The sequence below is a fragment of the Oncorhynchus gorbuscha genome, linkage group LG16 (assembly GCF_021184085.1).
Source record: "Oncorhynchus gorbuscha isolate QuinsamMale2020 ecotype Even-year linkage group LG16, OgorEven_v1.0, whole genome shotgun sequence".
In the NCBI taxonomy this organism is placed as follows: Eukaryota; Metazoa; Chordata; class Actinopteri; order Salmoniformes; family Salmonidae; genus Oncorhynchus; species Oncorhynchus gorbuscha.
Window position 1 is genome coordinate 45,825,243 of NC_060188.1, and position 13,825 is coordinate 45,839,067.

Sequence of the window (13,825 nt, forward strand, 5' to 3'; positions counted from 1 at the left end):
TGTATTTGGCTAAGGTGTATGTAAACTTCCAACTTCAACTGTATACTTCAAAATATGTGAACACAGCAAACATGAGAGCAAAAAAAAAAGAAATCTCTTTGTCAGCAGGTGACAGATCAGAGTTTGGCGCGGTGGTATTATTTTTATGATTCTGCACATCAGTCTTATGCAATTCATTATTTATTGATTCAGTGTGTGTTATTGATGACCACTGCTATTAGCATCATTCTCATGAAAAATGAGTTTAATATTAGGCATTATAGTATTAATACAAAAGCTCATTTAAACGAAAATCATAAATCATTTACATCATTTAGCAGACACTCTTATCCAGAACAACTTACTTATTGGTCTCCCGTGGGAATGAAACCCACAACCCTGGTATTGAAAGCACCATGCTCTACCAATTGAGCCACACAGGACCATAATAATGAATGTTTCTTACAAGTGTATATGGTTACACTTGTTTTTAATCTGTGAGAAACACGCTACCCCTGGTGGAAAGAGACTGTATGAGTTGCATAATGCATGCTTTAAAGCGTCAGAGGGGTCCGTTTTTCCCCCCATAGTTTCTCAAATACTATTGGTTTATTTCCATGTCAATCAACGCTTGAATAGAAACGTAGCTAAGACCCCGGATTTTGATGCTAACACAGTCGCTACAGTCCCATTAGTTTTCATTGCAGCCTCTTACGAGTGCTGCGGTTACGCAGAATGTGTACGCAATACCGTTAGGTAGCAGTAGCCAACTAAAAATATCCAAAGTTTTAGCCTTTACTCTCAAAATACTTTATTCTCAAAATTGTATTTCGATTTTATTATGGAAATATTGCAACTATTCAACAAATTTAATTTGGACATTATTCTCAAAATTTCAACTCTCTCAAAGTATTTCGAGTTTTTTAAGTACTATCAGTGCAACAACAAAAAAATCCAAGCACCACCACACATCACCGTTTCTTTATTTTATCTTCATTTGGCCTTAATACTCTTCTGTAATACAGTGTATATGTGCAAAATTACCCGTAAAGAACATTTAACCATCTCTATTAATTGTGTTTTATTGATGTATATTTCACTATCTGCATAGCACAATAACACAGTTGCTGAAAGTTATATATTTTTTGAATGCAAGGCAAACTAACTGACTCATAGGACTGGTCTTACACATCCTCAATATGTCTTAAGAGAGACTAGCCTATGGGTTACACTTCATATCACGTGCTTCTACACCTGCATTGCTTGCTGTTTGGGGTTTTAGGCTGGGTTTCTGTACAGCACTTTGAGATATCAGCTGATGTACGAAGGGCTATATAAATAAAATTAGATTGATTGCTCACCTTACTGTATCTTATAGTGCATCTGTCTGACCTCCATTTGAAATCATAGACAAAGATATCACAGCCTAGTGCCCTGGTGTAGCTCTCTGTGTCTTGGCACTAAAACGGAGTTGCTTTGAGTCCCATCTCAGGCCAACTTTCAGATAAACAGGAAGTTAGAGGGGCAGTAGCCAAGAGGAGTCTTACAGTATGTTGCTGACTCGCTGTCTCTGCACTGCTGGCAGGCACACTCAGGCTTTAATCTGTGAATCCTTATGCAGTTATCCATCCAACTGGCATCAGCCAGCAGCCCACAACTGTGTTTTGCCTCATGGCTTTCACATTACTCCATCACACTTCTCTCTTCCCAGCCCATGAAAATGGACAGGTTAGGGATGGAAGGCAAGATCTCCTATTTTGTCAACCCAGGTCGATGTCTTCTCCTTTGTTTTGACAAGCTTGGTTGTGGTCTATTTCACACAGTATGTTTTCCTTGGTGTGAAAGCTGTTTTGGACATGGTGTGTCATACTGTGCAGGTTTAAGGAAAGAGGAATAACTAGTTAGTTGTACAACTGAATGCATTCAGCCAAAATGTGTTTTACATATTTAACCCAACCCCTCTGAACCTTAATTGACATCCACATCATTGACACCAGGGGAACAGTGGATACACTGCCTTGCTCAGTGGCAGAATGAGAATGTCAGCTCGGGGATTTGATCTCGCAACCTTGCGGTTACTAGTCCAACGCTCTAACCACTAGGCTACCTTCTGTCCCTATAAGTAAACAAAGTGAGTTAGGAAGACATAATACAACATTCTTTGGGAGTGTTTTGTAATCTAGGTAGATTCACAGGTGATGAATGTGTCTGTCTGTTACATCAAGCTGGAGCTTCTCTTCTCAGAGGAAGTGAGGATGTTAGAGTGACAGTACTCATATTTCACGTACAAATGTGCACCATATGTGGATGAGAAGGAGTGGAAGTCTAGATATTTAGCCTTTTTTGACTCACATTGACATTCATGATGACTATCATTACTATGATTTATTAATAATAATTATTAATAAATAATGATATAATAAATATTATATTATAATATTTATAATTATTTATATTTATTATAATAAATAAAGTGTATTATTTATTATAAACATGTAGTAATCGATCAACCCTCAACATTCATTGTGCAATTTTTATCCTCCAACATCAGCAGTAAGTTCTTAAAACACTCCATGACAAGACAACCTACAGCACAACTGATTTGTATGAATTTGATGAGTACAACATAATAATTCACTGGAAACTGCTCTGTGCTGACAATGCCATGCTATCCATAAGGGCAGTGTGCTGTAAGTAAGTTATGCTCTTTTCTCTTTCCATAAAGGCAATTACTGTAGGTTCTTCTCTCGCCCACTCACAAAAGGCCTCTGTGTCCCGGGATCAGTCTGGAGAAGATGTGACTCAAAACAAGATGGCAGTAGTCATGAGTCAGAGGTTGGGAAGTGAACAAAGCACTATTCTCCACCAACTCATTTCAGTGGCAGACATTGTGTCCATCTCTACTACATTCACACACAACATTTTTTATGATTGTGGATAACACTCTCTATGAATTCCCTCTACCTCATTGTAATGTGTTATAACGCTATGAAAATGGCGTGAGGGCATTATAACACTTTGCGTCATAAGGCATTATAGAGCCTTGTCATAATGCTCTATGGATACAGTTATAGATGTTAATGAGCAATTATTAGTGCCTATTTCATGGATTATAGTGCATTATGCGTAGCTCATAGGATTTTATAAATGTGCTTATAATCCATTATAAAGACAGCATTAATAGGAAGTTTTACCAAGTTGTGAAATGGAGTGTATTTTTTTCCAGTAAATAAGCCTTGTGGAGCAATAACATCTCAGTCTTTGTTATTTGCATTTGTGTTGTCATCATACCATTTAGAAAACAATATCTTCTCACAGCCAGAGGTGGAATCAATATGGCTGTCTGTGAAAGAACAGGAGAGTCCTTTGGGGGATTGAAAAGAGAGTGAAAGCTATACCAGGTTTTGCCATCAGATGAATTTAGACTGAATTTCATTGCTCTGCTCCTTGCAGTGCTTTGAGTAAGAGATACACACTGGCATGGATGATATCATTGTTTGGCCTCTAGGATGATGACCATGATGGCATAATGTGTGTTCATCATGTTTATTTAAAAAAATCCTTTATATTTGTTGTTTATGTGGAAAGAGATATGATATCGAATCGATTGTGGACAATGTGTATTTATATTGGTGTATTTGTTTATTTTGGTGTAGTGAAGATCAAGGAAAGGTTATTTCACTCATTGGGGATTGGCCTGTTGTTTGTTAGGTTATTGTTTAGGGGTTGGGCGGATGACTTAAACATTTTAATCAGTTGTTGATTACAGATTACATGGCAATGAAAGTAATAAGTAACATGATACATTGGATTACTCTATTATTACTCTTAAATTAGTATTAAAAACATTCTGATTACATTTCCTTCCATTTCTATCACTCTTTTAATTAAACATGTACCCCTATTATTCAATAGAAAAACAAAGAAACACAATATCAGGTAATCTAAAACTCTTCACATTTCTTGTTGCTGCTGGATCATTTTCCTGCTGTAGCAAACTGTCTCAAATGAAGATCCCACATCTGTATGTGCTAACAGTGGGTTTACATTCAATACACAGAAAAAGAAAAAAAAGGCAATGTATTGATGTGCACTTTTTTCCATTGTTACAGACAGAGGTCGTATCAGCTCTACCTGTGCTTTTCCGCGGTTATAGTGGATGTACTTCTAGCCAACTCGCGCTACGTAAATACCGTTGCTTATATGTGAATTTGAGTTCGGAGCACGCCAGATGCATGTTGGATATGTTTGGGTCAGATTCTCCCGGAGAATCGTGACTTTGGCCTCCTTTGACACTAGCAAATCACATGCCAATCATCACGTGGGGCGTTCCAAAAGCATATTGTTGGTGCTGCTTGGCAACAGACAGCGCATCTCCGTATGAAGCGCTCTGCACAGTTCATTTATCTCATCAACTCGTCATTTTTAGGTAAATGTCATTTAAATTGAAACATTTCAGGTAATTTCGCTGCAGCATAGGTAGCGTATAGCCTAGTGCATTGCATGATGATGCTTGGAAAGTTGTATGTCAATATACAGTATACCATGTCTGATTATCTTAGATTTGATATGATTATTTTGGGGGGGTTTGGGAGAGGACACAATATTGTTGTTGTCATGGCATTCCAAAACACTGAGAACGGATCTGTGTTTGCCTTGGTCCACTGTTTGTAGATGATTGAACTTTAGATGGACTACATTTCTTTATCATCAGTCTGTCTGATCGCAATAGCGTAACCGGCTGTGACCTTTTCAGACATAGAATGTAGGCCATATCAGCTTTTCCAGTCATGCACGATTACACATCAGCTCTGTCGCTCCGTTGTCAACTCCGAGTTGTCAACTTCAATGTCTACCCATGCAACACCAAGATGCCTGTCTGATTTCACCCTTATGTGTCTACGTCTTTTAGTGTCACTATGGGATACATGCATAACATCCCAATCCCACCTTCTAAAAAGGCAACACTCCATTGTCACTGAAAGTAGCCCAATGGTTATTGTTACCTTTTTTGGTATACAGTATATACTGTCGCGGTGAAGGCGCCGTGCAGGATTACGCCACACTACATACCTTATTTATAAACATGTAAGAACATCTTTGCACAGTTGGAAAAGGATGTCGTGTTTTGTGCCTTCATCAAAGCGACATATCTTTTTTCAAGTATGCATATTAAAAACATTCTGATTACATTTCCTTCCATTTCTATCACTCTTTTAATTAAACATGTACCCCTATTATTCAATAGAAAAACAAAGAAACACAATATCAGGTAATCTAAAACTCTTCACATTTCTTGTTGCTGCTGGATCATTTTCCTGCTGTAGCAAACTGTCTCAAATTGGGGCTTACAGAAAGGTTAGAATCTGAAATAACAAAAATACCAAGAAACAAACAAGCAAAAAGAAACAGAAAGACAACCTCATGTCTACCTCAGTTGCAGTTGTTCTATATTTTATCTTACTACGCAAGGTATTTTGGACATGGTAATTCCCAAGATGTTGCAGTTGTTCATCATGCTCCTTTGTATTTTCAGGTGGGGGGCACTAAGACAGGAGTGGTGCGCTACGTGGGGGAGACTGACTTTGCCAAGGGTGAGTGGTGCGGCGTGGAGTTGGACGAGCCCCTGGGGAAGAATGACGGTGCAGTGGCTGGAACCAGGTATCTCCCTTTCCTACTTGATCTAACTCCCTCTTTATTTAAATGTTTCTGTCTCTCACTGACTCTTTCTCACTCTCCTACACACACACACACACACACACACACACACACACACACACACACACACACACACACACACACACACACACACACACACACACACACACACACACACACACACACACACACACACACACACACACACACACACACACACACACACACACACACACACTCGCATGCACGCATACAAAACCTCCACACAGATCTGTCTGGCAGATCAAGCTGTAGGCCTAGTAGTGGCTTAAGCAAATCTATCATGTGTGGTTTAGTGTCAGACGAGACAGCATCATTCTCTTTTTAGCTGCAATCCCACTGTATGGTAAATATTTAGAGCTAGGCCTTCCCCTCTAACACAATATTGAACTGAATTATTTCCAAAATGGTGGAAGCATAAATCACTGTGCAAACAGAATATGACTTCACTCTTCTACCTACAAAATTAATCCCTAAATCAAAAAATAAAAATTGATGGAAAGTAGCTGTGCTAAAATATACTAGCGGCAACATGCTCTAGTTTCCTCGACTTACATATTTGATGTTTGAAATATGCCTTAGAAAGCTTTATTTCAATCCACTTAACTAAAAGCATGTTTTCCGCCTCTCAAAGTGATTGATTTCTATTAAAATACCTTTTGATGTGAAGGAATGCTCGACAGCAACTAGTCATGACTTGCATCACATTTTACAGTACTATATTATTAATGACATAATACATACTAGAACATTGATATAACCTTTCCAACATGCCACTAAAATGAATGTAATGTAATGTTTCCCAATAGTCTTGAAAGGCTAGTCTTAATTCCTCATTGCCACCTTTCTCTCATAACCTCTGATTAGAAAGGACTTGATTCCACTTGACATGATGGAACCTAGTATTGAGCACCAATATCGATAAAAAAAGTAACAATAAAATAACAATAACGAGGCTATATACAGGGGTACAGAGTCAATGTGCGGGGGTTAGTCGAGGTAATTTGTACATGTAGGTAGGGGTAAAGTGACTATTCAGAGATAATAAACAGCGAGTAGCAGCAGTGTAAAAACAAAAGGTGAGGGGGTCAATGTAAATAGTCCGGGTGGCCACTTGATTAATTGTTCAGCAGTCTTATGGCTTGGGGGTAGAAGCTGTTAAGGAGCCTTTTGGACCTATACTTGACGCTCCGCCACTGCTTTGCCGTGCTGTAGCAGAGAGACAACAGGAAATTCACCATGTATTTATGTCGCCGAGACATAGCATGGGAATCTTTGTCTAAGATGCGCTATGAAACTCTCTCCAGTCGCTCCTTTACAGACATTGGGATGCATAGGCATGATGTCCGATGTCAATTACTCATTAATTATCCCTTCCTTCGATGTATTAACTATGGCCCACTTCCTTGCAAGGTAGAAGCAAAACATTTATTAAAAGAGCTAAATTTACTCAAACATTTTTAGAGGGTATTAGTCAAAAGACTTTAAATAATTTGGTGGGTGCTTATATTTGTCCTATTTCACATATCTATTCATTGGAAATGAGCTTTTTTGCACATCCCAACTCCCCCTGAGACACCTTCGGAGAGTCACCATTATCAACGGCAACCCTGGAACAATTAGGGTTAAGTGCCTTTGTCAAGGGCACATTGACCAATTTTGTTGAACCTTATCAACACTTGGATTCAAACAAATGACCTTTCGGCTACTGGCCCAACACTGTAACCGCTCGGCTACCCGCCACCCTGTGTTTTAGCATGTACAAAGTAACAAAAACAAAACAGATGACATAACATACATTTAAAAAACCAACCTAAAACAATGAAATTGACTGAATATTCACATTTTAAAAAATGGGCAAGACAAAAGATAAGTTCCTTTGAACAGGGTATGGTAGTAGGTGCCAGGCGCACCAATTTGTGTCAAGAACTGCAATGCTGCTGGGTTTTTCACACTCAACAGTTTCCCATGTGTTTCAAGAATGGTCCACCACCCAAAGGACCTCCTGTCAACTTGACACAAATGTGGGAAGCATTAAGAGTCAACATTCATTTGATTTAACTAGGCAAGTCAGTTAAGAACAAATTCTTATTTACAATGACAGTTTATGAACAGTGGGTTAACTGCCTTGTACAGGGGCAGAACGACAGATTGTCAGCTCGGGATTTGATCTAGCAACCTATCAGTTACTGCCCCAACACTCTAACCACTAAGCTACCTGCTGCCCCAGCATCCCAGTGGAGTTCATGCCCTGACGAATTGAGGCTGTTCGGAGGGCCAAGGGGGGTTCCAACTCAATATTAGGAAGCTGTTCTTAAAGTTTTGTACACTCAGTGAAAAGCCCGAGCGTCCTTCACTCGTCTCATTCATTAGTAGGGGTGAACGGTTTCAGGATTTTTGGAGTCGACTCCGACTCCTGTGGTTGGAGTTAAGAGTCAACTCTAGTCCTACTAGGAAGACACATTTTGCATTCTAGGGAGGACTGGCATGAACATGATACTGCCCATTTGCTTATCAACTTATAAAAGTCCTATGTTGTTTGTATATAGAAGGCGATGTGTAGGAACTAGAATATTTCAGTGATATTTCTGCTGTGCGCAGCCTTGACAGATCCCATGGGATGATGCGGTGCACTCTGCGCCGATAAACCTATCATTTGCTGTGTTATGAAATTATTATCCAAGCATTTGCTTTATTCCAAAGGACGATTTGCACAGGATTAGTTTTTCCAAATGGAAAATTATATTATTATTTTTTAAATTAAATTGACTCTTATAACAGAAGCCTGGGGTAGAAGTTTTTATTCGAGGCGTGAAGATATTTCAACGTCATGTCTAGATGGGCTAGACTGATGACAGGCTACACCGATAACTCATGCTTGGCTGACAGATGTAACGGTGTCTCCATAATATTTAAATTGAGGAAGTGTGATCATAATCATTATTTTAGTGATCCATGGTAGGCGTCCTTCCAAGTAAAAATGTCCCCCATTATGATGATTTGAGCTGCAACATTTTTGGGGTCTGAAACTTACCTTTCTGGTAATTTAAAAAAAGAAATTGCTAAGGTGTACTCACATCTGAGGACACAAGCTCAAATTCATACAAATATTCAGAAAATATGAAAAATCATGTATGACTTTTTTCCTATTCAAAAAAGTGGGGCAATAGGGCATGACATGATTGAAATGCTTTCTAAATATGGTAACAGTTTATTATCACAAGAAACTGAGTGCTCGGAATAGGCTACCCACTGGTCACAGATGTCATTTCAACATCTAGTTTTGATTTACATTTGGTTGAAAGATCAATGTCATTGGATTTAGGTTAAAAATTACAGGTGAGAAAAGACAATTTCCCTTGCGTTGATTACTTTTTGCAAAGTCTTTTTCCACCTTTCCAGGTTGATTCAATGTCATCATGTAGATTTTATTTGTTGAAATGACGTGGAAACAACGTTGATTCAACCAGTATTTGCACAGTGGATAGTTGTTACAATGTTGCAAGTTCGCTATAGCAACTGCTTCAGCCGGACACTGTTGATTGATTTGGCATAATGTTGCAATTCCCGAGCGACACTTCAAGTCAAACAGATAGAAGGGGAGGCAGACAGGCAGAGTAGAGAGATGAATGCATTTTTACTTAGTTGACAATGGAAGTTATAGGACTACTGCTGCATTGGCCTATAGGCTATCTCTGAGTTCCATGCGCTCATTTCTTTCGCCGCCAATGGCTTACAGTGTATCAATGTGTTCATATGGCAGAAGCTGATGCTCTTGCATTAGTTGAATTCTTACTTTCAGATTTGTATCATTTTAATTGAAATGTGTATTATTAGAGATAAATGAGAAATGAAAATGTTATTATTGAAATTAAACTGCAGATCGGTAGAAATAGTATAATAAATTGTACATTTCCCCAAACTTGAAACTCACTCGCCGCCTATGTCAGCTACCCAAGTTTATCAGGCATTGTGTTATCTTGGAAAATTCCATCTGGATTTTGTAACGACGTTCCGTCTGTTGAAAAAGGAGCGGATCAAAATGCGGCGTGGTGGTTACTCATGTTCTTTAATTCAAAATATGTACGATACATGAAATAACTTAAATACAAAACAACAAACGAAACACGAAAACCTATACAGCCTCTCTTGTGAAAACAAACACAGAGACAGCATCAATCACCCACAAAACACTCACAGAATATGGCTGCCTAAATATGGCTCCCAATCAGAGACAACGATAATCACCTGACTCTGATTGAGAACCGCCTCAGGCAGCCATAGACTACGTACACACCCCACAAAAGCCCAAGACAAAAAACACACCACAATAACCCATGTCACACCCTGGCCTGACCAAATAAATAAAGAAAACACAAAATACTAAGACCAAGGCGTGACAGATTTTCTTCTTATCCATGATCAGCTCAGAAATTGACGAATAGGCCTACAAACTTGAACTCCCCAATTATCATGGAAATTTAGCCCACCAAGTGGAACTCGCGTACAGCAGTCGTGTGTAGTCTAATTTCATTCCATAGGCTATTTTCCATTTTATCTGTACTGTTTTTAGGATATGGTGTGTTTGATAAGACGTTAATTCATATTCACGTCAAAGCGCATTTGTATTTGATATGGGCCACCATTTGGGCTATTTGATTGGAAACACACATGATGTAAAAAGTGTCTGTTTCATGACATTGTCATACATTTGGTTTCCCTGTAGGCTACAAAAAAGGCCAAAGAGGCTATATACTTCTACGTATAGGCTACATGATTTATGTTAGATGACCTTGACAGAGCGTAGCAGTGCACCTCTCCAACTGCACCATGGAGAGGCACGGTGGGCATGAACAAGATACATACACTATACATACAAAAGTATGTGGACACCCCTTCAAATGAGTGGATTTGACTATTTCAGCCTCAGCCGTTACTGACAGGGGTATAAAATTGAGCCGACCACCATGCAATCTCCATAGACAAACATGATTAGTATAATAGCCTTACTGAAACGCTCAGTGACTTTCAACATGGCACCGGCATAGGATAACACCTTTTCCAACAAGTCAGTTCGTCAAATTTTGGCCCTGCTAGAGCTTTCCCGGTCAACTGTAAGTGTTGTTATTGTGAAGTGGAAACATTTAGGAGCAACAACGGCTCAGCTGCGAAGTGGTAGGCCTAGGGTTGCAAAGGGTCAAAAACTTTCCGGTAAATTTCTGGACATTTTTTGGTTAAACTATCCCCAATTTAATGGAATTGCAACCCTCTGCTGTCACGGATCCACCCCGGTACTGCTGCTTATTCTGTTCACCAGTTCCGGAGGTCGACGTCACCGGCCTTCTTGGCTTCACTGAACTGGATTCATTATCATCAGCCCCAGACTTTTTTGATTACATACACCTGGTTCCCATTTCCCCTGATTAATACAGCATGTTATATATGTGCTCTCTGTTCACCATTGTCCTTGTCGGGTATTGTTCCCATGTCCGTTGGTTGTGTGAGTGCCATTGCGTTGTTTCAGCTTTTGTGCTGTGTGTTTTGTGCATTGTGTATTGTATTGTGTCATTCTTCAAGGTTTACCCTCGCTCTTTTGTTTAGGTACATCCAGTGTTTTGTATACGTGTTTGTTTTGGGTGTATTAAACGCTATTATGTATCCCTGTGTCTGTCTCCAAATCCTTTATACCAGCTTGACATCTGCATGTACAGTGCATTCTTCCATCAAATGTGAAGCTGATTCTCAAGATCTTACACACTAATGAGATGCTATTGAGCCCACATTACTACACTGTCTGAGCCAAGGACCACATGCTTACTACAAGTAAATAGCAGCCTACAGCAAAGTGTGTTTAAATAACTACTAACTTGCTAACAATTTCTGCTAGTTAGGTTTTGCTACCATGTGGGTTTTAGCTTGCTTGAGCCTGCTAACTGAGGAGTGTTAATTCACTTGTTTCCATACGTTTCATTTTAAAACATTTATCTTACAAAGGATGTGTTTAATCTAACTACTTAACTATTTATCGGTACATGGATTTTTATTTATTTAAATGTACTCATTGTTTTCTAATATTTACAGGAAAATGCCACAGGCACTATCTGATGTGTGGAGACATTTCACTGGAGCTAAAATGGGGAAGGAAAAGCTGTGTACATTTGCAAATACTGTGCCAAATCATATGCGAAGAATGCAACAAAGATGCAGAACCATCGGGCCAAGTGCATAATGTTCCCTCAGTGCTCACAACAAGCAACCTCTGACAAAAGTCCCTTCTATTCGAGGTGAAAATGATGAATCAGACACCTTATTGATAGCAACAGCTCGTGGTCCTCCTTCTCATTCATCAGAGAAATGCTGATGAATGTCTTGCTCGAGCTGTGTATGCAACTGGTTCACCTCTGATGCTCACAGGCAATGTGTATTGGAAGGGATCTGAATGTTCTTCGCCCAGCATACACCCCTCCAACCAGACATGCTTTATCTACTCATTTGCTGGATGCAGAGTTCAACAAAGTTCAAGTGAAGGTCAAGCAAATCATATAGAAAGCAGACTGTATTGCAATCATCTCTGATGGGTTGTTGAATGTTCGTGGGCAAATAATAATTAACTACATAATCTCCACCCCTCAACCAGTATTCTACAAGAGCAGACACAAGGGACAACAGACACACGGGTCTCTACATTACAGATGAGCTGAAGGCAGTCATCAATGTTCTTGGACCACAGAAGGTATTTGCACAGGTGACAGACAATGCTGCGAACATGAAGGCTGCTTGGTCTAAAGTGGAGGAGTCCTACCCTCACATCACACCCATTGGCTGTGCTGCTCTTGCATTGAATCGGCTACTCAAGGACATCATGTCACTGAAAAAAATTGTCACACTGCAAGAGAGCCAAGGAAATGGTTAGGTATGTGAAGGGCCATTAAGTTATAGCAGCAATCTACCTCACCAAGCAAAGTGAGAAGAATAAAAGCACCACATTGAAGCTGCCCAGGAACACCCTTGAGGTGGTGTTGTCATCATGCTTGACAGTCTCCTGGAGGGGAAGGAGTCTCTCCAAGAAATGGCCATATCACAGACTGCCGATATGGACAAGAGGATCCTCCTGGATGATGTATTTTGGGAGGCCGTGGTAAGCAGCTTGAAACTCCTGAAACCTATAGTAGAAGCCATTGCACGGATTGAGGGAGACAATGCCATCCTGTCTGATGTTCAGACTCTGCTTGTAGATGTAAGAGGAGAAATCCGTACTGCCCTGCCCACTTTACTGTTGCTCCAAGCGGAGGAAACTGCAGTTCTGAAATACATCGAAAAGCATGAAGACTTCTGCCTGAAGCTCATACACGCCGCAGCGTACATGTTGGACCCCAAGTATGCTGGCAAGCGTATCATGTCTGGTGCAGAGATCAACAAGGCCTAGGGTGTCATCACTACTGTGTCTCGCCTCCTTGGCCTTGATGAGGGCAATGTTCTTGGCAGTCTGGCGACGTGCACTTCCAAGCAAGGGCTTTGGGATGGAGATGCAATATAGAAGTCGTGCCAACATATCTCATCAGCCACCTGGTGTAAGGGACTTTGTGGATCTGAGGCTCTCCCCTGTTGCCTCCATCATCCTCCAAACATCATCCGCCTCAGAGCGCGACTGGTCCTTGGTTGGAACACACACACCAACTAATGCAACAGGCTGACCAATACAAGGGTTGAAAAATTGGTGGCCATCCGTGCAAATAAGAGGCTTTTTGAGTCTGACAATGAGCCATCCTCAACAAGGTTGGAAAGTGATAGTGAAGATGAGGCCTCAGAGTCTGATGTTCAAGAGGTGGACATTGAGGAGGTCCAGGGAGAAGACATGGACGCCTGAGAGGAAGACAACCAGACCTTTAGTTTCTAGACTATCATTTTATAAACGTGTGTTAAATGTTTTTGGGAGATGAGATGGATCATTCAATGTTTCCTTTTTTTTTGTTAAGTGAAATCATCCCATGTGAAGAGTCAACTCATTTAAAGTTAAATTCGTAACTAAATAGTGTTTTTTTATTTCTATTGGAAGGATTTAATCATTTGCGATTATGTTTACTTATGATAAGGTAAATATATCCGGGGCGGCAGGTAGCCTAGTGGTTAGAGCGTTGGACTAGGAACT

The 13,825-nt window shown here is 40.0% G+C and overlaps 1 protein-coding gene across 5 annotated transcripts in view; it reads left to right on the forward strand.

Moving 5' to 3' along the window:
• LOC124000103 (CAP-Gly domain-containing linker protein 2-like) overlaps window positions 1–13,825 on the forward strand; it is a 76,839-nt gene that overhangs the window by 23,095 nt on the left and 39,919 nt on the right. For all 5 annotated transcript variants that reach the window (XM_046306232.1, XM_046306234.1, XM_046306235.1 and 2 more), the window contains one exon: window positions 5,516–5,640. In XM_046306232.1, the coding sequence (XP_046162188.1) occupies window positions 5,516–5,640 (125 nt within the window). The remainder of the gene's footprint in view (window positions 1–5,515; window positions 5,641–13,825) is intronic.